The sequence below is a fragment of the Gambusia affinis genome, linkage group LG09 (assembly GCF_019740435.1).
Source record: "Gambusia affinis linkage group LG09, SWU_Gaff_1.0, whole genome shotgun sequence".
In the NCBI taxonomy this organism is placed as follows: Eukaryota; Metazoa; Chordata; class Actinopteri; order Cyprinodontiformes; family Poeciliidae; genus Gambusia; species Gambusia affinis.
Window position 1 is genome coordinate 29,536,066 of NC_057876.1, and position 26,061 is coordinate 29,562,126.

Sequence of the window (26,061 nt, forward strand, 5' to 3'; positions counted from 1 at the left end):
ATGATGGCCATTTTCAAGATGGCTGCCGTGGTAGAGCTTTTTTTGCTCTGCCCCCCTCCACCCCTGTTCATAAAATGTTTCACATTTTCATGACTTGAATTATTTTCAACATTGGTCATCCATCTTTAAAGTGACAAAATGCAGCAGAATCAGAAAGTGAGACCACAAAGGAGACGAGGCAGTCATCTTAATGTTAGCATTAGCTTCTGCTAATTTTTTATGTTCTCAGTGATTTACTGTATATTCTGCTCATTCTTTAACATAGTTAGCAGTTTATTGTTAGCATCTGCAAATGTTTTCCCCTCTGACTGACAGTTCAGCGTTAGCTTCCACTGATTTTTTTATGTTCTTCACTGTTTAGCATAAGTTTCCGCTAATCTTTTAATGTGCTTAGCCACTTAGTGTTATCCATCCATCCATCCATCCATTTCCTGTTCACCCTTGTCCCTAATGGGGTCGGGAGGGTTGCTGGTTCCTCTCCAGCTGCGTTCCGGGCGAGAGGCGGGGTCACCCTGGACAGGTCGCCAGTCTGTCGCAGCGCTTAGTGTTAGCTTCCGCTAATTTATTTTAAGTATTTAGCAGATTATCATTAGCATAGCTAAGATTTTTTTGTAGTCACTTATTGGTTAGTGAAGCTAACTTTTTGGTTATCTATGCTAGCATTGGCAATAATTACTGCAGATTTTAGAGCAAATATATATATTTTCCTTAACAACCTGAAAAAGGTTGCAAAAACCAAGAACACATATAATTTCTCAAATAGGTTAACTAAATTAAGAGGGATGTTATGACGCAGAAATCTAAAAACAGAAAGCAGCTGATCGTTTTTGCGTTCCATCCTGAATCGCTGTTCTGTTTGCCAGGGGAAAAATACTTCTAGTTCAGAACGTTTTGCATAAAAAGAAAAGGAGAATCGTTGCTTGACAGCTCAATACCACAGTCATGCTGTTTGCAGCTCAGTGCCAGCTCTGGGTAATATATATCCCTGCAGTTTGTTGGCAGCCATCGGCATCATTCAAGTGGAGTGGATCCGTAGCCAAGCAGTGGTTCAGATGGGAAGCTTCCAGTTTGAAATGTGTGGAGCTATACGTTCGTGACGTTGCCAGGATGCAGATCTGATGGGATGAAAGTTTTCCCAGAACAAATGAAGGTTGGAGGAAAAGCTTCCAGTGTTTATCCCCAGTTCACATTCCAGCATAAAACCAGTTTCAGGCTCAGAGTGTGGTTACTGTCCCGCTCCTGTTTCATCTAAACCCTGTGAGTGTTGCCTCAGAAAATGACGTCATAATAGGAAATTCTACATTTATATTAAACTGATGTTCTTCTTATGCTGTAGAAGTTCTGATCTGAAGACCGGCTTCAGGTCCAAACGGTAGAGAGCGAAAGGTTCTGAATGGCGCTCAGCAGTCCGAACACCTGCAGCATGACTTTGGTTTCACCCTCCAGCGGAGTGCCTTAAAACCTGGAGAATATGAACCAGCCAGCAGTCAATATTTATTACTCTCTTTATGGGACAATATTAAATACTGTTACAGCCCCCAGGGGGGGGCGAGCAAGAGCCAGACACGGGGGGGAGAAAGTGATGAAGCTGTAGATGGATGGAGGAAGTGAGAGAGATGATGTAACACTCTGAGTTCTGACGAGGAACCGCTGAAACCTCCATGAGTCTTCCTGGAGCCCTGAGATGAATCAATGACCCAAAGAAAAAGACTCAAACAAAATGACCCAAAGAAAAAGACTCAAACAAAATGACCCAAAGAAAAAGACTCAAACAAAATGACCCAAAGAAAAAGACTCAAACAAAATGACCCAAAGAAAAAGACTCAAACAAAATGACCCAAAGAAAAAGACTCAAACAAAATGACCCAAAGAAAAAGACTCAAACAAAATGAGTCAAAGAAAAAGACTCAAACAAAATGACCCAAACCGTGTTCAGTCTATCAGCTCACCTGTATAAATTCCTACAACTCTTCCCGCCGTTGGCTTTGAACCAGCAGCTCTGGAGGAGAAAGAGAGAGAGAGGTATAACAGAGCAAGGAGGAGGAAACAGACAAATCTAACCAGAACAAGAAATGGTAAGAAATAAAAAAAAACTATTAAAATAAAACAGAAACTGACTGATCTGATCAAAGTTAAGAATAGTGAAAGATGCTTCACTTCCACCAGCCCTGTTCAGTCAACCCAACTCCAGTCTGTCTGCCTAGTCAAAGTCTGGTTCGGTTGGTGACCTCTAATCGACCTCTGACCTCTGGTCCTCTGAATCTCAGTCTGGGTTCAGTTGAAGTGAACTCCAGTTCAGTTTGAATGCATATGTGACCAGAGACCGCTCCAAAAGCAGGAAGTGGACTACAGCGCAAAGTATTCTGGGTAAATCCAACCAAAGCTAACATGCTAGCCTAGCGCTAGCAGCAGAAATGTCTCCTGGTCTTCAGCCAAAGACTAAAGAGAAATCCTCCAACACTAAAATCTGACGCCTCCATCTTGTTTCCATCTGGTGAAGAAGGAAGTTGCTCTCAGTGTCTTCAGAGGTTTTTGTGTGGTTTCCTTCAGTGGTTGTTGGTGCAGCGCCCCCACAGGCCAGGAGGGGAACAGGTTGGTTTGACTCAGAACCAGCTGGAGGTGGAGCAGATGATGGAGTTCTGGTTCCAGTAGAACTGGGTCTACTGGAACTCATGTTGTAGCCCGATATCTGCGAAACCGAAAGGATTTCTATGCGATTAAACTAAATCAATTGATGATAAAATCTCCAGCCAGTGTGAGGATTTGTGAATTCTCCTCTTTGGTGTTTGCGTGTGGAAACGAGAACCAGCTGGTTTTCATTCTGCAGATAGAGAGCAGTGTTTCTTTCTCTGACAGTTTTTATTTAATTTTTACTATTTCCCATCTTATTTTCTTCATATTTCAAGACTTATTCCCTGAATCACACACAATCTAGTTAATATCTTTCCTGTGTTGTTCCAGATGTTGCATTTTTAATCTTTCTGCCATCTATATGAACACAAAAGCAAAGATTTGTTGTTAAATGTTGTGTTTTTCTATGTGGGCAGCAGCGAGGTTCTTAAAGGGTTAACTGTAATATCCTCAGCATCAAAGGGTGACCTGCGAATGTTATTATTCTTCTCACATGAATAATGGAGCCTTATATAAAGAAGGTGTTTTACACACACACACACACACACACACACGTGGCTCCTTGCATGACCTCCAGCTGGCAGAAGATCCCTCCGCTGTCCCAGCGGACCCCAGGGTTTGGGGGGCCGCGTGGGGCCGCTGTGGCCCGGACAGAGGTCCCCTGCCTGGGTGAACCTCCCAGCTTTCGGGGGGTCTTTGTAGCGAAGGCCTGGAAGACATTTATCCCATAAATTACTCTGAGCTTAGAGAGTCATGAGCAAACAACGCAGAGCAGTTTGGTCTTCCTCTGCTGCATTTTATTGTTCCTCCTCGTGCCTTTTCTGCAGTTGCCGCTCCTCTTTCTCTCTACATCTTAAACTCCAGATAATCTCTGAAATTTCTGTCATCCATCTTTTCTCCAACCCGATTGTCTTCAGTCAATTTCACCATATTTCACAGGATTGATGGTTGATTCAAACAGCCAGATTAATCAGATTAATTGCGCTGATTGGCCGGGAGCCTGGGGATCCGTTCGGGGATCTGTTCATGGATCCGTTCAGGGATCCGTTCGGGGATCCGTTCAGGGATCCGTTCGGGGATCCGTTCATGGATCCGTTCAGGGATCCGTTCGGGAATCCGTTCATGGATCCGTTCGGGGATCCGTTCAGGGATCCGTTCGGGGATCCGTTTGGTTATCCTGCTGGTGTCAGTCGCCGCTCTATTCAAAGGTCGGCAGGTCTGACCCTGGGATGAGTGGAGAACAGCTGTTAACATGCCGCTGTGACTCTGACTATTGGATGTTTTCAGGTGTTTATGATCCTTTGAGTCGTTTTACTTTAAAAGGAAAATGCTAAACATAAATATAAGTTTTACGTTTAGTTTTCATGTGCAGGAAATTTCAGAACCAAGATAACATAAGAAAAACATCAACTGTTTTTCATTTTTCCTATCAGCTACTAGAATTTCAAGATGGACATTTTTCAAGATGGCTGCCATTTTTTAGACTTTTAAACCAATTATTGTGATGAAATGTTCCCCATTGTCAGGACCTGGATGAACTTTATGTCACATTGTATGTTTTCCTCCTTGGTCGTCATATTTATACAAACATAAAGTGATAAAATGTAGCAAAATCAGAAACTGAGGACTTTCCCGGTAGTGCGTCTGACACCAGAGAAGAAGCTAAAGCTAGCTTAATGTTTAGCACAAGCTTATGCAAATGTTTTATGTATTTAGAGTATCTGTAATTTTTTCACGTCATTAGCAGTTTAGTGTTAGCTTGTACACAACTTTTGTATTTAGTGGTTTTTGCTTTAGGGTAGCACATTTCTTTGTGTCTAGTGGTTTATAGCGGTGATAGCTTCTGATAATTTGTTTTGTGTTTAATGTTAGCAGAGCTAAGAATCTAGTTTAGAAAATTAATAGTTAGTGACGCTAGCTATTTTGTTAGTGAAGATAAGCAGCCTTCTCTGTCAACCTTGTAATTTTAATCACAGATTTGGTTAACGATTTCCAGGAACCAGGATTTGGTGAAACAAACTTTGAACTATCATCTCTTTCCTCATATTTCAATGTTTCTCTTATACTTTATAGTTTTTAAAAAATATATATTGTATCTATAATAAATAGTGTTGAATTTTATTTGTTAAGACTTCAGATATGCAACATTAGTCTAAAATTTTATTATTTCAGTGATTTATTTGTGAGCAGATCTATTTTTACTGATTTCTCCTCATTGTTTTAGTTTTTTAATAAAGCATCGGCTTTATTAAAAAACTTATTAAAAACTTATTAATAAACTATTAAAAAACTTATTAATAAACTAAACCGCCCACATTTCTCTGAATCAGACCCAGCTCTGCAGGAGGGAATAAAGTTTTCAACCCCCAGCAGCAGCATGAAAGGAGGAGCAGCGAGACAGTCACTTAGAGACAAACTGTCTCATCACAGCTTTTTTATGACTTTTTCTTCTGCCAGAACAAAGAACAAATAGATGGTAAACAAAGCAATAAAATATTATTAGCTCTGAAACGCCTGTAATAAATTACTTTTTAATGCTCCCTCCTCCATTTATTTTTCATCTACTTGTTTATATCTCACTGCTGCAAACAGATGAAAATTACAGAAATGTTTGTTCTGGTTCTGAAACTGCTAAAGTGGAAGCAGATGGGCTGGAAGCAGGAAGAGGAAGACATGGAAACTAGAAGCGCAAACATGGCGGATATTCCCTGGTTCTGCTGCGCAATCAACCATCATAACTGCATCATCTGGGCTGCGCCAGAGCCACAGTCTGGAGCAAGTAGAACGGGTCAGAAACTGGATAAAACCCAGGTCATAAATCGGGTCCGAACAATGAAAACCTCGTTAGTTCAGCTAACCAGCTCCTTCAGCAGTAAAGGTCAAACCTTTCCAGAATTACAGCAGATTTAACCAAAACTAGGAGCCATGAAGCCCAAACCCAAGTTCTGGTTCTGCTCAGCCGAGTCAGATTGCTGCTCCTCTGCCGCTGATTGGCTGTGAAAGAACCGTCCTCCAACTCTCTGAGAGACAGAGTTACGTTACTGTGAAATTATTCCTAGTTTTCAGTTTTTACACATAAAAATCTGTAAAGTGACATCCTGAAATAGTATTATGGACTAGAACGGTCCAGTCGAAGTTTCAGATGTTCTCCATCCAGCCTGCATGAAGACCTGCAGAGGAACGCTCCTCTAAAAAATGATCGATTCTGACACTTTGTGTTCATCTGTCCCATATGTACAAATGCACTGTAAAACATTTGAGTAGTGTTTTGTTAACTTAACTTCTTTAAGTCCAGGAAATCTTGAGTTTTAGATTTTAAATGTTTGCATTTATGAAAGATAAACTTTGTGTCTCCAACCATTGAGTAAACAAAGATTTTTAGGTCAGCACTTAAAAAATGAGAAAAAAAAACAAGAGTTGGAAATATTTCCCAGAATCCTTAGCGGCAGGTTTTTGGAAGTGTTACTTTGTGTGTTAATAAGGCAAATATTTATTTTATTACATCTGTCAGTTTCTAGTGGCTGAGAAAAACATCAGCTTGCATTGTTTAACTGATCAAGCTAAATATTTGTGATCAGAATTCAGCTTGCACGGCTATCTTTGTGGGATTTCCATTGACTTCCATTCATTTCTACAGCCTAACACTAACCAACCAAAACTCAATTCACACCTTAGTCCTAAATCTGACCCCTGACCTAAAAACAGCATTTCCACTTGTGGGGCCCAGGCTTCGGTCCCACAAGGAGCAGTTGGTCCCCACAATGTAGTGTCAGGAAAATGGTCCCCTTAAGGTGTTAGAGACAAACACACACACACACACACACACACACGCGCACACACACTTCACTCCGGCTGAATTTCCTTTTGTCTTTGAAGCTTTTTGGTCCAAATTGTTTCACTGATCATAAATGTCACATCTTGCTTTGTTCTGAGGCAGAGTGTGTGGCTGTGTGTGTTTTGCGTGTGTGCGTGTGTGCGTGTGTGTGTGTGTGTGTGTGAGATCATGTGACTGATGTTCTCCTCGTCTCGTCTGCAGGGATCTCAGTGAGAATCAGATCCAGGCTGTTCCACGGAAAGCCTTCAGAGGAATCACCAACGTGAAGAACCTGTGAGTAGATCTGCTCTTCCTCACTCCTCTTCCTCTTTACGTTCGTCTTCCTCCTCTGCTTCACACTGTGTTGGGTCAGCACCGGAACCAGAACCAGTTCAGGCTGTTTCAGCATTCTGAACATTTTTTTGTTTTATTGTGTCCTAATGCAGGCATTTATCGTATCATTTATTATTTATTAAGATAAACTTCTTATCATAAGAATTTTGATTTATTGTTGTCATAATAAATTTCAGTTAAACCAAAAACTCTCTTTATTGTTGGGATTTTTAGTTTTTACTATTTTCTCCTCTGTTTGTTCAAAGAAAGCATCAATAAACTTGAAGATATGATTAAGCACATTTAATATTTTGTGAAGTAAATCAAGAGTCAAATTACAAACAGGAATGTTTTTCAACAGCAGGATTTGATTCTGGGGGAATGTTGTTGCTGTGACACACAGTCTTACAGTTACCAAAAAAGCAAAATTTATTGCCGTCAGTTATATTGTTTATGATCATACGGTTGTCACGGTGACGAATAGATGTAAACTTCTAGAACCTGTTGTCACCCTGGATTGGTCAACCAGCAGGACCTGAACCTGCTTCTCCTCCGATGACATCAGAGTTTATCATCGCGAACGCTTCGCGTCGCAGAGATGAGTTCATTCATAAAACCTGCAACACTGTAAATAAATAAATTACTGCTTTGTCTGCTTCCTGGTTGGATCAGAGGTTAATGTGTAAATATGTTTCTGCTGCGTTCAGTTTATGAAATGAACTCACTTCGCACAAAGACGTTTTGTTTCCTTTATTTAAGGAACATTAAATGATCAGTTAGATTTTACTTTGAGGTTTTCTCCTGCGGTAAGCCCCGCCTCCTCGGCACCAGGCCCCGCCCCCTCCTTCAGAGGTTTGGTTCACTCCATGCGGTTCTGTCATTTATCCCTGATGTCCTAATCACCAATACCTGGATCAATACGCGGCCCGATCCATGCTTCTGATCGATAGCGGCTGATCGATCGGCCCTCTAAGCTGGTAGACAGACTCTTGGGTGCGTCTGTGATGAGAGAGAGGAAGTCGATATGGAGCGGGTCAGAACCAAGGGAACCGGACCCGCTCCAAATGGCTTCACACCGTCTAAAAGAACATTTGACACTTTTACAGTTTTAATGTTTAAAATTTGGTTTTTAAAACAAATTAAACTTTATTTTTTCTGTAACCAGTCCAGACTTTGTGGCCCAATTGGACCAGATTTTCAGCTTCCTGTCTGATGTCTTATTGTTCAGTGTTTCCACATAATCTTTCCTCCTGATGCCCATTGATTTATGAAGCTCCCACATCCTGATGCTGCCACCACCATACTTCACAGTGGCACCCCGGCGTTTCCTTCTACAGACGCCTCAACAGAAATGAAAGACATTACAGGCAGTAACCTGATCATTCATGGTTTAAATGCAATTAATTAATGAGAAACCAAACATTTTTAATCAAGTCCCTTTTCTTTAGCAACATGTCCTGAAGTTCAGGGGCGGATCTAGAAAAATATCTAGGGGTGGCAAGAGGGGCTGTATATATAGATATATATAGATATATATATATATATCTATATATATATATAAATATATATCTATCTATATGTAAGTCCTTACAGTGATACATACACACTTCCTCCTCTTCTTCCTCCTCTTCCTCCTCCTGTCTTTGTCACGTTTCTGTCCTGTTTTTACGTCCTTCCTCTCATTCTGCCAGATTCTCTTGTATTTGAATGATTTCTGTTTTTCTGTTTTCTGCGTCTCTCTGTCCGTCAGACAAGGTGACTCCTGCAGTAAAGGCTGCGGCCGTCCATTACGCCGCGGTAAAAAGCTTCATGACATTCTGTCCCCGGCGGACGCTGCATTGATTTTCTCATGCGTCTCTCTCTCTCTCTCTTTCTCTCTCTCTCTCTGCTCGCTCGTCCTGCTTGTGGTTTTTATTTTAACTTTGTTTCTGCGTCTTGCTGACTGCAGCTGCTGTCAGTCGAAGCTCCAATAATTAAGACATAAAGTCTCAGTTTGAAGAGAAAAAGTTTAAGTGTGACCTTTCTGATGACCTTTCTGATCTGGTTTCATGCCTTTTTAAACTTTGCGACTGAAGGACGTTGATGACGTCAGCGTAAAGCTGCAGCTCCTTCCTCTCTGATCCGAACCTCACCTGGACGCAGGAAGTCCAGATAAAAGCTAAATAACACCTGGAACGGAAATAAGGAGAAAATTTAGTGGTGAGAAAACACACTGACCATCATCATCCCCACTGCTGGACGAATGACAAACACATAGTTGGATCAGCATGACGGTGCCACCGCCGTGCTCCGGTAACAGTGGTGGTTCTGTTGCTATGGCAACCTCCTGAGAGCCGGCTGATTGGACTGGAAAAACGGTCCGAACAACTTCTTTCTGTTCAGGGACCATGAGAGGTATCGGAAAAATCCTGAATGCGTGAGCGACGGCCGTCTGTCGTCTTCGATTATTCCACCATTGACGGCCAGATTTTATTCACAATAAAAGCACGGATGAGAGAGAGACGGGCGCTCCGGGTCCGGTCAGAACTCAGGAAGAGGAACCTCTGAGGCCTGAAGTTTCTCTTCAGCGTCAGAAAACCGTCAGACCAATCTCAAAAAGATTTTCTGAAAGCCACCAGACGGAGTAATGATGTGACCAGACATAATGACGTACAGCAGTGAGGTGAAGACCCTCCGCCTCGCTCCAGTCGCTGCTCCGACATCCGACTTTTGCCTCAAACTGGTGTTTAGTTTAGTAACCTGGTGAAAACCAGCTGCTGGTTCTACCCTTTGCTTCGTTCGTAGCGTCTGGGCGCTCTGCTATCGAGGAACGATTTCTTCCTGAAGGTGAGGATTGTGTTGAAGTTTTAAATATTAACATTATTCCTCCGCTGCCAATGCTACAACTACAGACAGGATTCTGCAAAGAACATCGACGCCATCGTTCATAAATATTTGTGTTCACTGATCGGCCCGCTAGAAAAGCTACAGGAGGAATCGAAGTGAATGGGAGAAAGCCCAGACTGCGTGGTACGCTTGATCTGAATCAAGTGGGACTGGACAGCCGGCGATGGCCAGGCGTTCAGAGGCCGGCTGAGTAAAAACCTGAAGAAGCATCAAGCATTCAACTTCAATGTCGTTTCTAGCTGAAGCTTTGATGTTGATGGAAATCGGATTAATTTGTGGGTGAAAAAGTCGAACCTGCTGCCGTCCATCATGGCCGCCAGGCTGGTGGTTATAATGTTTTGCATTAAAAGCAGGTCCTCATGTTGTTCTGTTCTCCAGCGGTTCTGAGGATGTTCCGGGTCGTTCTGCTTCGCTTCAGCAGCGTCTGTCAGCCGTTCTGTTCTCCGTGCTTCACGCTCTCTTACCCACAGTGCTTTGCAGCACGGCTGTTTGTTTGAGTTATGACCTGAGCGGCGCAGGCTCCGCCCACATGCAGGCGCTCGCCTTCGGAGCCTCAGTTTGAAACGCAGTGAGCAGAAGAGCCTTGAGATTTATGATTATGGAAAAGCAGAAAAGCGTCCAGCAGCCTTGAACATCTGCTGCTTCCTGTCCTCCATCAGCGTTTCACCGATCAGAACCGCAGAACGATGCGAATTCAGCCGGCCGTCGAACCCAAAACCAAAACCGTCTTTCACTGAGCGAGAGATGAATATCATTACATGACTCATTTTACTGCTGCATAACTGATATTTATGGATGAATTGGTGGGACATTTTCAGGGAAATTTGACCAAATTTTCATTTTTTGTTGACTTTAAAAGTCATGAGAAGAAAAAAACGATTCTGGATTAAAATATTTTACAGTTGTTTCTTTGTGGAATTTTTTTTCCTGAAGGAAGAATAAAAAATGATGATGTGCAAAATGTAATAAATTGTGTTTTTCCATTAAACGATTAATCATTAGAGCTGGACAATAAATCAATAACCAATCAATCAATCAATCAAACTTTATTTGTATAGCACATTTTAGCATCAAGGCATTTCAAAGTGCTTTACATCAAAAGGTTGGAAGGTTGATACAACAGCAGCAGATCTTTAATGTATTGTGGTGCTAAACCATTCAGTGATTTATAAACTAACAACAGTATTTTAAAGTCTATTCTCTGAGCTACAGGGAGCCAGTGGAGAGACTTTAAAACTGGTGTTATGTGCTCTATCTTCCTGGTTTTAGTCAGAACTGCAGCAGCAGCATTCTGGATCAGCTGCAGCTGTTTGATTGATTTGTTGGACAGACCTGTGAAGACGCCGTTACAATAATCAATACGACTGAAGATAAACGCATGGATGAGTTTCTCTAGATCTGGCTGAGACATTAGTCCTTTAATCCTGGAAATGCTCTTCAGGTGATAGAAGGCCGATATATAACATCATATATCGCAATAATCGTGTGATCAATATCAGCAGATAGGCCTGTCACGATAGCAAATTTTTATGAGCAATTAATTGTCTCAAAAATTATTGCGATAAACGATAATATTGTTTGAAGACCTTTTCACACTGATTTAATGGAAATGACATAATAATTCATGTGATTTCCTGTCAAAGATAGATACACTTTATTTTCAAAAGAACATTTAACACTGGAACTGATAAAATAAACAAAACAACCAAAAACTAAAATAAAATGGATTCTCAGTCTCCATTAACAAAAATGAATAAAAACACCAAAGTGTAAATAAATACTGGATTCAACCAAAAGAGTTCAGATTATGAAGTCTGTAAACCATATTGTCCTTCAGTAATCATTAGATTTAAATAGAGAAGATGGAACATCGACTACCTGATGCAATAGTTCACACTACACGTTAGTTCACTCCTACATTTTCCCCTGAAGACAATCTGAGAACGTTGATGTTCTCAGATTGTCTCTTGTGGTTTCATAACCGATCATCCTGTAGTGTGTGGTGTGTTACGGTAGATCGTTGTGGCGCTCCGATCTAAATCAGGGGTTTTCCCCACTGGGAGCTTAACGCAGCCTGTTGAATGTGACAGGTAGCCAATCAGAAAGCCGGATTCTCCTCCTGCTTTCTGAGGGGAAATTACAGAGGGGAATCCCAAACAGCTGACACGGAGCAACCCGAAGTCCAGCGGACATTGGAGATGATATGTGGAAACAACATTAATGTTTATAAAACATTTGGTGTAAAGAATATAGAAATGATGAGGGGAGGAGTTGGAGCCAAATTGGTACCAGTTGATGAACCCGGTAACTTTTCAGCTGTTCTTCGTTAACGTGACATAAAAAGGTTCTAATGATTTTCATTCAGTCAGGACGTTACGCTGACACTAGAGACACATGCACTGCAGGTAGATTGTAGTAAAGCTTTGATTAATGCCTGGTTTTAAAATGACTTCACTGGACTTGGAGCCATTATTTTGTGCCCATTGTTGGACACCACACGGCCCGATGGAACCCAATGGAACCCGATGGAACCCGATGGAACCATTCTACCTAGGATTTCTGTGGGCTAATGTGTGATCTCTCAGGTTTTGGAAATGGGCCGACAATCGGCCGACAGCTCTAAGATGGTGTAGTGTGAACTGGACATTACACTGAGGAAATGAGGAAGGGAGGGTCAGTGGAGAGCAGCGGAGTTGAACCTTTTTTCAAAAAGGCTGGAAGAGACGATAATTAAAATGAGGTTGATAGTTTTAATTTATTTTACGATTAATTGATTTATCGTTTATCGCACAGGCCAATCAGCAGATATTGCAACTGATAGAAATTACAGAATATTCGCTGAACTCTGATCAGAACTGCACAGCATTCTGGGAGATGTAGGCAGCGCATGGGCGTAGGTTTGGGTATGGACGGTGGTGACATGTCCCGACCGATATTCAAGGGATATAAAATAGTCCCGACCAATTTTTGCCATATTAATTAAAAAAAACAACCTATGTATTTTTTAACAAAAACAAAATAAATAAACGAAAATCTACATTGATTAGTTTAATATTTCAATATACTACGCAGTGGTAGCATTCATTTTAAAATTCGCTGTTATGAACTATGACGACCCATGCCGCTATTGGCTCAAAGAACGTGGATCTACGTTCTTTGATTGGCTGCAACAGGCGGCGGCCAGCTGGACACACGCGGAACGGAAACTTGGTCCATGGAGCTGAAAGTGAACGCGTCTCCTTCTGAGTTTGACATTTATTATGAGTCTCTGAGACCAAAAGAGAAAAGGACGACAGACATTAGAAGTTATTTCGCTACCTCGGCTGTAAGTACAGTGAGTGGACCCATAAGTTAGATATCTATCACGCAACGCATTTGTTGTAAAGTCCAGTGTTTAGTAAGGTCAGCACTGAATGTGAGGTAGAATAGGTCTGTTGGGATTGGTCAGTAAGTTGTAAGGTCCCACCAAAACGTAGACCAAACCTACGCCCTTGAGGCAGAGGAAAGACTTCAGCTGCTCAGCCTGCTAATGCACGCTAAGCTAGCTGCTAGCATCAACTAACTCAGTCGCTCTTTGATTGCCTAGCAACAACCTGTTGAGTGACGTGCGCAGCAGCAGGTTCAGGTTTTGCTGCTGTGACTCAACTGCTTAAAAATGAAAAACTACGATTTGGAGAAAAAACTGGACAGAACACGAAATATTACAATCAATATTTAAGATAATTAAACAAAAACTGATCAGTAATTATTGATATTGATATGAAACATGAAATTTACTGATCAGAATCTGAAACTAAAGTTGTTTTTATAAGAAACAGAAATGTTTATTCATCTCTACTGGCTGTTTCTGTTCTCCAAACATTTCACTTCTAGATTCAGTAAAACATAAAACTAGACTTGGCTCCGCCCACCTGCTTCGTTCCTGTCCAATAATCAGTCAGTTGTAACGATTGGATTCTGATGGATCCATGCCTCAGCAGCGATGTGTGTGTATGTGTGTGTGAGTGTGTGTGAGTGTGTGTGTGTTGGACAAACAGACTAACTATATGGAAGGAAATTAAAAGCTGCTCCTTTTCTGTTTGCTGGAACAAACATCTGCGCTTTATTCTCACAAACACACAGAGTCAGACGTAACGCGGCCCGCCTCGTCCAGACTGATACCAATCATGTCACCGCTAATCAGAGAGCCGCGCTGTCAGGGGAAGGCAATCACATCACAGAGGACAAAATCGTTTTCTGAGGATGAAGTTGGGAGATGAAGAACATGACCAGCAATATGAATCCAGAGGTTAATGCTAATTCTGGGAAGATGAGGCGTGTTGCAGACGAAGCGGAGTTAGACCCGCCTGAAGAGCTGGAGACGTTTCTGCGACGCTACGAGAGTCCTTATCGGCGCCGCAGAGTGGAGCGATTCACTCAGGAACTCCTGAAGAAGAAACGATTAACAAACCTTCATCCAGCTCTTATCAGACTTTTACTCTCATGCTTGTAGTAGAAACCCAAATCCAGAGAAAAACTCAGATGAACAGAGAATTTTAACAGCAGAATCCAGCATTGAACAAAAACCCAGGAGTTTAAATCCTGATCAGAATCAGAACAGGGAAACTGAGGGAGAGAGAATAATTAACTGAAACCACCGGGAAACTTTAGCCCCGCCCCCAAACACATATTAAACAACCCACAAAGTGGGCGGGGCCAGGAGACACTGGGGGCGGAGCCAAGCAGGGGGTTGCAGTAACCACCGTTCAACCCATAGAGGGCAGCAAGGAGACGATTTTTAGGACAAATATTTCATAATTAAACAAGTTTTCATAAAAACATTCAAATTTAGCACCAATAAGATCCGATTTATCCAATTTATCTGCAAAATAAAGTTGATTTGGTTTCATCAAGTTAGAGGAACTACACAACTAGATAAGAATCTTTCTGATCTAGGAGAACTAGATCTAGATGCACAACAAACACTAAGGCACCCTAATATGTCCACAATAACAACCGAATATTGTTTCATCATGGTGTTGTAGCGAAATATGAAAATATTGTTATTGGCAGTTATGATGTGATTTTGACACAATAAGATGAAAACACGTCTGGATCAGTTTCATATTTAATCATTTTCAGGTCAGTGGAAAGTGAGAGAACGAGTTGAGGGTGTGAATAGTTTTGTGATGCAGTGAAGAGCTGAGCCGCTTACTTTGACTAGACCTGTGAGGCCTTTAGGAGGGGAAGCAGAGCAGCGTGTTTCTGCCAGCGGCTCGTTCAGGTGAAGGCTGACGGGAAAAGAGCCGCAGATTTAAAGGCTGATAAAAGAGAAGGAGGAGAAGGAATATGGATTATCATGGATAGACGGGAGTGAGAAGAGAAAATGTGAAGAGGAATCAAAGCCGAGGGGAGCAGACACAAAAGGGGGAAAAGGGATTATGATCGGAGAGGCAGGAGATAAAAATGGAGAAGATGAATGAAAAGACAGAAGTCAAAGAAAAGAGGATTAGCAGCAGAAGAAAGAGATTAAGGAGGAATGATCCGCCTTTATGTTCCTGTTTCTAGAAAACGCCACTGTAACCAACGATCCGTCGCTAACTCGGTTTCCAGCTGCGACTTTTATCAGCATTTCCAAACATAGCGTTAAAAAGGTTGCATTAAAAAAATTACATTTTGTGAAAAAGATTTTATGTTTGAGTTTTGACTTTTCTGAAAAGCAGCTGATGCACTAAAGTGGAGATGGAAACATTTCTACCGACAGGAAACTTTTACTGAACCAACATCAGAACTCAGTTACAGTTTATGAACGTTCTTCATTTCTGGAGACGTTTGATGACGTCACAAACCTGGGAACATCCAGCGTTTTGTTTTATGACATTTTAAAAGTCGACTCAATAGAAACAGATCGGTTCTGATTCTGAACCTAAAATCTGGTTCTGGTTCTGGTTCAGTGAAACTGCAGCTTCCTGGGAAAAGAGTAAAAGTTTGCGGTTCAGGAAGTGAGCTGGTCAGAGTTTTCCTGCGGGTTTCCAGAGGCGTGAAGCGGCGGGGTGTCTGGGTTCATACTGGGGGTGAACACGCCGAGCTAAGCAAATTACAGTAAAAGCGAGAGATGAATGTGAGTGGAGGAGGAAGAGCGGGAGTCGTGATTTAGCGAGGCTTTCCTCTTAATGAAATTGTTTGGTGGCAGAGCCGGTAAAAGGCCTTAATGGATTGGCCGGCCTGATGTAATCTGATTACTCTGGTTTCACTACGGAGAGAGAGAAGAAGAAGAAATGCAATTAATATTTACAGAGCAGACAGCAGGGTGGGCTCCTCTCTCTCTCTCTCTCTCTCTCTCTCTCTCTCTCTCTCTCTCTCTCTCCTGGTGACCGGTGTGTGGCGGCGGGCGAGCGAGAGGGAGAGAGAGAGGGAGGTGATAGGCTGGCGGCGGCGCACCGGGCTCCTCTCTCCTGCTCTCCTCCGGGCCGCTCACTTCGGGCTGCGCCTCCGCCTGCGTGGAGCAGTATTCCCTGAGTACGTGTCTGCAGGCGCCGTGGGGGGTGGGGTGGGTGGGGGGACTACCTGCTGCTGCAGCCGCTGGGTTTTCACCTCTACACGTTCATTCATGCATTAGTCCCTCCCCCGACCGAGGCTGAGCGGACCTGCAGACTCATCTGACTCTCTCTCTCTCTCTCTCTCTGTGTGTGTGTGTGTGTGTGTGTGTGTGTGTGCACGCTGCAGGCAACTGGACAGCAACCACATCAGCTGCATCGAAGATGGAGCTTTCCGAGCGCTGCGCGATCTGGAGATCCTGTAAGTAGAGAAACTGTCCTCCTCTTCCTCCTCTTCCTCTCATCAGTTCTTCTTCTCATCCCTCGCTCTCCGTTCATACGGACCTTTAGCGCCGCTCTCCTCCTTTCACTTGTTACTTTTCTGCCTTCATAGCTTCAAGTTAGAAATGCTTCATTGGAGAAAACGCAGGTTAAACTTGACAGAGAGAGAGAGTGTGTGTGTGTGTGGGCGTGTGCGCGTGTGTGTGTGTGTGTGTGTGTGTGCGCGCGCGTGTGTGTGTGTGTGTGTGTGTGTTAGCAGCTGCTTTCTGGGATGAAGCATCTCGGTCGTCCTTCACTTTAGCCGTGCTGAACATGCGACCGGCAGATCCTCCACCTGCTGCAGCTGATTCCCCTCAGCGCTCATGTTTTCAGCTGTGTGTGTGTGTGTGTGTGTGTGTGTGTGTGTGTGTGTGTGTGTGTGTGAGGGCGATGTGTGTGTTCTCTGGAGCTCGTTTGTCACTCTGCTCATCCTGGCAGCTGTTGCATCTCGTCGTCTCTGCAGTGACTCGTCCTGCAGTCGAACTTTAAAACGTTTTTCCTTCGTCGTGATTTGATGTGCAGAACAAAAAGCAAACAGCTGGAACATCTGCATGGCTGCAGGTTTCTGCTGCCTCACATTTGGTCTGGAGGTTCTGAAAGAAATGCTCCGGTCCAACAGGAAGTTAACCCGGCTCTCATTTTACTGGCCAAAAGAGGCATTGAACTACACATTGTTGCACGGTGCATTTGTGGTCTGTAAATGGTGGGAATTCTGAATTTTGGCACATTTAAATACTAGAAAATGAAGCAGTAAAACTGTTTGTGTTCTCTGCTGCGTCTTTATTTGAATCCTGAACAGTTTCAGGTCTAAACTTTTATGCAAATGGTAATATTTCTATTGTTTTACTAAAATAAAACTAAAGTAGAACTCAATGATGTACTGAAATCTTATAGGTAAAATTTGAGTAGTTCCCTAAAATATTACTATTTGTTTTGCAAAACACATAATAATATTTTGGAAGGTTTTACGCAGCATTTCCAACTTTTTGTAAGATGATATTAATGCAAAATGTGCAACTTTTGAAAAACGTTTTGCTAAATCAGAAAATTTAAGCCGTAATCATCACTAAAAGAGATTCTGATCCGTTTTTTAAAGACTTTCACACACAGAAAATGTGCTGCAGGTTATTTAATAAATGTTTTTAATTCAACAAAAAATGAAGGAAAAACTAAATGATCCCGTTTCTGCATCAAACGTTTCTAATTTTAATTCAACTGAAAGCGGTCACAGTGCGTTCTCTGGGCCGACGTGTTCATGGATGAAATGTTGCAGGTTTTAAGGACATCTGGATAATTAATTGCTGCATGTAAAGGCTCTCAGGATTAAAATCAACTTTTATTTGAATTTGTAGCTGAAGCTGTTGAGCAGAAAATGAATCTTCCAGTTTTATTATTCAGGGCTGACCCTCCTGAAACCAAACTCTTCTGTCCAGAGGGAAACGTGCAGCTGCAGGCGAAGCATCAGGTAGTTTTCTCTCAGGATCTTTTCAGCTCCAGTCGCTCCATTCTGGAGGAATCAGACTTTCAGAATCACAGATTATCACTTTTTATCAGCAGATATGAACCAAAACCAACCCAAACATCTCCAGCTGAGTTATTGTGATGCTGTTTCTGTGGCGGTTAGTGGATCCTACATTAAAGAGCACGAGGAAAGATTCATTTTTTTTAGGTTTTTAGTCATTTTAAACTAATTTTTCTGCGTTATTTTCCCTTTGCTGTGACACTCTGCAGCCGCTGTAATTTCTGAAAGTTAAATATAGACAAAAACTGGATACATTTTCTCATAGAGCGTCACAACATTCATAAAGTATTCAACAAACTGTCTCCTACATGGGCAGTTTTATAAAATTAAGTTAATTGTTTAATAAAAAAATAGTTACTTTTCTCTTGCAGCTTGAAAGAAGTGACAGAAACCAAAGTGTTTATAGGAATAGAAAACTGTTTACAAATCACAATCTGCTTTAATTTCAGCGCTCAGAACGGTCTGGTTTTGTTTTATGATTTAATGCGTTGTTTTTGTGTTTACTGTGTTTCTGGAACGACAGTAAATCTGACAGCGTCCGCTAACAGCAGCTAACAGCGGCTAACAGGAAGCTAACAGCGGATAACAGGAAGCTGCTTCCATCAGTCATTTTCTGCTTCTGAACCATCTGACTGGGCTCTAGAAAAGATTGTTGTTGTGTTCAAGTTGTGCTAAAAGCCGTTAGCCTGTCAGAAGCTCTAAATAGCCTAAAATAGCATCTGAGTGCTAACATGTAGCATCTTAGGCTAATGTTAGCGTCCGCAGTCCGAAAGATCCATGAATAAAAGATGAACTTTGCTGCAATCTGATGAAGAACCTGAAGATTAAAATCTATGAATATCTCTGATGTTGAGCTCATATTTCTATTTACTCAGTAATTTAGTAAAACTGACCTTTGAATTGAAAATGTTGCTTATTTTGGCAGCTAAGTAGTGATTAATTAATTACAGACCTTTTCCCACCACTAGTTTGTTTAATTAGTATTTGATTCGACGGCTGGTTATGTGAATGAAAAGTAACTTTTATTTTACATCCATTGTAATTTTATGTATTCTGTGCACCGTTTTGATGTAAAGTGCTTTCTAAATAAATTGTTTTCAGGACAGAAAGCTTCATTCACAGGGAGAAATGTGCTTTCTTTGCAGTTTAGCCTCTGTCTATTGATAATGTAATTATTAAATATTATATCTTCATTTGTCTAAATCTCACTTGAAGAATAATCAGTACCTCATCGCAGAGGATAAGGTAATTTGTCCTGAAAAGACGACACAGTTATCAAACATATAAAGCAGAGTGTAAAGTGTAACTTCCTTCATGATCTTTAAGGTTGTGACAGACAGTTTTGTACGTTTCCATTTGAAGCGTTTTATTTCTCTTCAGCAGAATTGGCTTTCTTGGTTCCCGCTCTGCGCCGCTCGCACAGTGGAAGTGATAGGGGGCAGACAGCGGGGAATCAGCGGTGCGAGATACAGCATATTAGCAATTCATAAGTCTCTGACAGCTGAGTGCTGGGCAGGATTTACAATTCACTGTAAATACGCAGCCTTTCCCATTCAACAGACAGCATGACAGCACACAGTCGATCCACACAACCTGACGTTTTAATAAAGCCCCATGTTTGTGTGTGTGTTGTCCATGAATGACAGTAAGCAATTCTGCCGCTGGAATGATCTTCATTTCAACATCTACACACACACACACACACACACGCACGCACACACACACACACAGATGTTGGTGTGTTCACCCCAGCAGACGCAGCCCCATCTGTTGGGTTCTTGGGGCTGATTTCGTGACCAAGGTACAAAGTAGAGATGATAGAGATAACGGTGACTGCAGGTCATGTGACTGCACCATCAGGTGTACGTGTGAGTGTATGTGTGCGCTCTGGTTTTTGTGTGTTTGTGGGGCCCGGCTTCAGCAGCCTGCCGTCAGGTTGAGGACGTCTTTGTGTTTCCAGACAGTTTTAGCTGCTTGGTTGTAGAAATGTTTAGTTTGGATGAGAATTAAGTTCATTAGTCAGGTAATTAGTATTCTAATCAGAAGTTTTTCCCATAACTAAATATAAACCGTAAAACATAAGGAGAATAAAAAATTTGAATTCAGGATAGATTATCCTTATTTACATCTGATTGAAGTTCATAAGATTTTTTGTTTATTTTTACCTATTAGTGCATCAAAGTCTGATGTTGGTTGATGTGTTTATTTAACTAAAATTATTGGAGGTCTTTATGTTGATGAATAGAAAAAATATCAGATTTTCTGTTATTTGGCCCAGAGATTGTAATCAGAAGATGAAATGCATTATTTATTGATCCATCTCTAATTATTAAAATCATTGGAGGCCAAATTAACTAAAAATTTTATCATGATTTTATTGCAATAATATTATGATCAAAACTTAATCACTGTTACCTTCAAAACGCGCCATTTCTCAACAGACTGGTGTTTTTCCTAATTGTGTCAAGAAAATGTTTTCAAAGTTAGCAAGTGCGCTAAAGCACTAAACAAAATATTAGCTCTGCTATTATCATGTTAGCTAATTATCAGACGTTTGCCCATGACTGGTTTCTAAAAGGTCTTCAAAACTTTTCTTTGTGTATTTAAAAGGTTGAGTTTGAAACACTCCTAGGTGAGAAAATGTTTCTGCTCGTCTGCAGTGTCTCAAATGATCCGAACAACACATCATTTTTAAGAAGGATTTCACTAACCCAGGCTTTAATAGCAACTTTACTAATAGTACAATATCACCATTCTGTTTATTAAAAACCAATAACTATTAATTTCCTTCAATACGACTTACTCCAAGTTGCAGGAAATAAAAATGATCTGTCTTATCAGGAGTATAGAGCTACAGTGCATAGAATGTTCATCATAGATGACCTCTTTGTTTTGGCAGCTCGTTACTCTGTAATCCCTCACCATCTAAAATTATTGGAATCTCCACCCCTTTGTCAGATTATTCATCTGTTTCTGCTGCTGGTTATAAAAAGATGCTTCTGTGTGTGTGTGTGTGGGTGTGTGTGTGTGTTAGCACTATACAATAAATTACTGAGAGCTGCTTTGATGCAATATTTAGTTGCCTTTTAAATTTCAAGTGTTTTGCAAGTTTGACGACCACCTGATTTTAGACTCTGAGATGTCAAAGGTCGCATGGACTGACGGAAACCTCCTGAAGATGTGGGAGAGAGGGAAACATGATGGTCAACAGGTGCAAACAAGCAGAAAACGGCAAAATGCAATGTAAACAGGTGAATGATGCAAACTCCAAAACACACAAACACAAAAAAAACAAAGGCAAGAGAAAAATACTGCAATTAGTAAAAATAACAGCAAGTATGAAATTGTGCAAACTTGGTTCACCAAACAGAAGTCCTCCAGACCACTAGGGTTAGTAAGGTAAGGTAATTTTATTTATATATCACATTTTCAGCAACAACACAATTCAAAGTGTTTGTGGGAAAACAACAAATCAGATGTTCAGTAAAGATGAGATGTAATTTTATGGGCCATCCAGAGGAAAGTGGAGGATAGGAAGAAATGATGTGTTATAGCTACAGTATAACACAGCTTAAGTCAGTAATACTAACTACTCCAGACTCCCCCTAGTGGTCTGGAGGACTTCCATTTTGTTGACCGAGTTTGGAGTTTTTCATATTAGCTGTAGCTATTTGCAGATTTTCCTCTTTGCTTTTATTTTCTGTGAGTTTAACATTTTTTGTTAGCAGCGTCTTTCTGTGGGATCGTCCATTTGTTTGCACTGAATGTTGTTGTTTGCTCCGTGTTTGTCATACGATATTCAGTGATGACATCACAGCATCATGTTACCAAAACGCTGCAGCCTCGATTTTCCTTCATTTGTCGCATCTAAGTTCATGTTTGTGTGCAAATGACAAAATGAGAGACATTGATCACTGCATGTGTGCAAAACCTGCAGAACTGAGTTTAGATTCAGCCTGCAGTCAGATGGGTAGTGTGTGTGTGTGTGTGTGTGTGTGTGTGTGTGTGTGTGTGTGTGCGTGTGTGTGTGTGTGTGCCACATGCTAATTGAAAGCCATGCAGCTCAGTGTGCGTGCTGCTAATGAATCTCCACTTTAATTAATCTTGTCATTTTTAATTAGCCAGTGTTTCTGGGTGGCCCGGCTTTATCTGAGCTTCCTGCGTTTCACCGGAGCTGCTCTGATGATTGGAGGCTGAATATTGGGGCGTCTGGCTCATTATGAAAATGCTAAATGGATTTCAGTTTGTTAGTTTCATTAATCTGCTTGTAATTGTTCTCTGGGAATAAATGAGTGATAAGTGATTGGATTTTGTTGTTTGGAATTAGACCGCATGTTAAAACTGTCAAACAATTAAAAGGATTAGATTTTTTTACATTTTCACAAATGAAAAATTTTGAATATTTTCTGCATCTATTAGATGCAACCTGATACTTTTATGTCCTCTCCAAAGTGGAGGTTTGGTTCGGTGAAAGCAGGGCACTGCAGGCTATGATTTATTTAGACCCGAAGGAGCGAGGATTCCTCCCTGCGCTTATCACCAGAGAGAACGGAAAGAAGAGCTATGCGAGATAGGCCTGTTTCCAAAATGGGGAAGGGTTAAAGAGAAAGGAAGGAAGAAAGGCATGTGATATTGGTGTTGTAAATCCTGCCGCTCCTGGACATTATTTATTAATCTGCTGTTGGGTCTGAGCAGAGCAGCAGAGGGACGCCAGCAGACGCAGCTTAAATGGAGAAACTGTTAGATAAGGAAGCAGGAAATAACAAAGAGGTCAGTAACAATAAACCAGAAATGGATCAAAGAGAGAAAACAGGTATCAGAGTGTGGAGATGTGACAAGCTGGTTGGTTCAGATGACAAAAAAACATTTGGAGAGTTAAACAGATCCGATTATTGAAGGAAACATTGGAGAAAGCGGCGGAGAGCGAATCAGAGTGAGCAGAGCGCTGAGGCATTAATTATTGAGAGAACAAATGTCTGACTGACTGACTCAATTTGGACCCTTTGTTGTTTCCAGACCACCAAGGCTGTCAGACTGACTCAGAGGGAAACCGGCTGGATTTAACGTCCACAACAAGAAACACAGAGCAGTTCTGTTGGGTTTAAACATTTTAGTTTACACTGATTATTGGTTAAAAAAACATCAGAATACATTTAAAAAAACAACAAACTGTTTTTAACACAAAGAACAATAGATTAGATTGGAAAAACACAAAGTTTCACCAAGTATTTTTTTGTTTAGTTTATCATGCAAATATCTTAGTTTACTTAAAATAAGATAAAACTAACTTACAGATATCTTTTCATCAAGAAATAGGATCTTGTTTTAAGTCAACAATGAAAGGGGCAGTAATATGTTTTCCAGGAAAATAGATCCATTTTATAGCACAATAAAGTCACTAAGTTACCTTCAGGGGCTTCATGTATCTACTATGACTATTACTTTGTAATTTAACATCTTGAAAATGGGCCTCTGTCTCTTTAAGAAGCTCCTGCTCTTCCTGAGGCTCCGCCTCCAGGAAGTCATCCCAACATGGCTCCTCTGTTAAATGTTTTTACCAGCGTTTGAGCAGCAGCTCCTATAATGAGCTCAGCAGGTGGTTGCTAATTGCTGCTGGCTAGTCTGAAGGAGCTGAGCGGGGCTACGTCCACCCAGGTGTTTTGAACACCTGAATGGTTGCCATGGAAACTGAAGGATTTCTCAAACAAAGCAACACTGCAGGTTTTATTTTGATGAGGGAAAAAGTAGATTTTACATTTAATATTGATAGAAAACTTTAGTTCCAGTAGATTATTTCAGTTATAATATGGAAAAATGTCTTGTTATACATGAAATAATCTGCCAGTGGAACTAGAACTTCTTTTTGTGAACAACATTTAATTATTAATGAACAAGTTGAACCTCCTGTTGTTTCTTCCATCTGTGAGAATCCTTCCTCATTCTTTAGCTTTTGATCCTGAACCGACTGCAGGCTGAAACGCTCACATCTGATTGGTCATTAAAGACTCATCAGGATCGATTAGCTTGGCTTGCTAATGCTAATGGTCCTGCAGGGTGTTAGCATGCTCTGCAGCAGCAGCAGCAAACAATAAAACCCCAGGGGTCCCTTTCACCTGACCGCCAGCTGCAGGCGGTTATGATTAGAGCTGATAATATTCATTAAAACACGTTTTAAAGTCAAACTGCTCCATTTGGAGAGTTAGCATTTAAACCGGCCGACGCTCCTTCTCCTGCTCGTCTTCTGAGGCTTCATCAGGACGAGGTTTTATTTAGACTCTGCAGGTTTTCTCACATCACTGCAAGGTGACTGATTATCATCTCAGCTCAGTCGGCTACAAAAAGTCTTCAGTAAACTCACATCTCACTCTGCTGAGGATCTTTGGTTTGTAATAATAATAATAATAATAATTATTATTATTATTATTATTATTATTATTATAATCAAACATAAAAATGAATAAAACGTTAATATCCAGTGTGAAAACAAGTAGGAAGATGACAGAGCTTCTTAAATCTCATCCAGATTTCTCCCACATTATAATATTTACACATCAAAGTTTTACTCATGGCACAATTTCTTTCTAAATTATATAATGATATAATATCTAGAGGCTCCTGTAAGATATCCAGGCATGACCATTATTTATGTTTGTAAATGTTTATATATATATCTATATTTATCATGTGCTTAACATTGTTTTAACATACTTTTAAAAGGATCTTTATTTTGAAAGTGTGGCAGCTTTTATTTTGCCGTGTTGGTGCGAAACGATCCATTAAAGTAGAGAGAACGTTTTTCTGTAGACAATGAGACCAGAGAGACGTGTAAAAGTTTTATAGTGCTGTGTCTGTAGCGCCACCAGTAGGCAATAATCTGAACAGCTGGTGTCCAGAATGTGTGGGATCTGCAGAAACGTTAGCCCCTCCTTCCTGTCCAGACCAACCAGATGAAGTCAGGACTCCATTACTTCTGGAGCTGCAGCAGGAAGTCCAGCACTGATAATTAGCTGTGTGTCGTCGGGCTAGCTCCTCCAGAACCTGAGACGGTGCCGACCCGCCAGGTTCCGTTAACTAACCGGTTCCGTGCTCTAGAACGGGCCAATCAGTGACGAGGCTGAGCGACGCTCCGGTCAGAGCAGTTAGCATGAAGCTAACAGCTGATTGAGGATTCTGCGGCGAGTGTGTGCGTGTCCCTGAATGAGTTAATCTGGTTACTGTGTGTGTGTGTGTGTGTGTGTGTGTGGGTGTGTGTGTGTGTGTGTGTGTGTGTGTGTGTGGGTGTGTGTGTGTGTGTCTGTGTGTCCGTCCGCCGGGCCGCAGCAGAATAAATGATGGCTCCCCGTGTGATGATGAATGGTAATTTAGATTTAACATAACTGGACTAACGAGCGCGCTAATGACTCTGAAGCCAGCCTGGACGGCTCTCACTGGACGAGCTCATGGCTTGCATCCCAATGAGCTGCGGACGAGACACACACACACACACACACACACACACAGGGTGGAATAACATGCAGAACTGCTTTAATAAATGCAGTCATACACAGTTATTAATGCAGTGATGGCAGGGAGCGTGAGCGTGTGCAGACGTGTCGCGGCGGCGCGGCGATGATGTCAGGCTAATATGAAGCTGATTAATTAATAATTACACATCGGCCGGCTTTAAAGCAGCTGAATTAGACACAGTTTTTGTTCACCGATCTCTCCACTCCCTGCTGACACAAAGATTAATGAAAATAAATGAGAAGAAGGAGATCACTTTCAGATATAAATAACATTAATCACCTTAATTTATCCGTTAAAGATCTCCATCAGAGCAGAATGTAAACGCAGAGATGTGGATTCAGGTTAACTGAACTCCGTTTTCTTCTGCTCTTAAATTTGGGTTGTGACTTTATTACGCACCTTTAAATGAAGCTGACTGGGTTCCTGGACGGAGCCGTTCACACAGAGTCCAATCAGACGTTTTCCAACCGGTTGGACCCAGAAACGGCGCTGATCCCGACCCGAGGGAACCGGCTGGTTCCCATCTAAAAACA

General features: G+C 41.4%; 1 protein-coding gene across 1 annotated transcript in view; it reads left to right on the plus strand.

Moving 5' to 3' along the window:
• Positions 1-26,061, plus strand: part of slit3 (slit homolog 3 (Drosophila)) — a 178,945-nt gene that overhangs the window by 89,169 nt on the left and 63,715 nt on the right. Inside the window, exons 5-6 of the mRNA XM_044127829.1 lie at positions 6,668-6,739; positions 16,370-16,441. Coding sequence (XP_043983764.1) covers positions 6,668-6,739; positions 16,370-16,441 — 144 coding nt within the window. The remainder of the gene's footprint in view (positions 1-6,667; positions 6,740-16,369; positions 16,442-26,061) is intronic.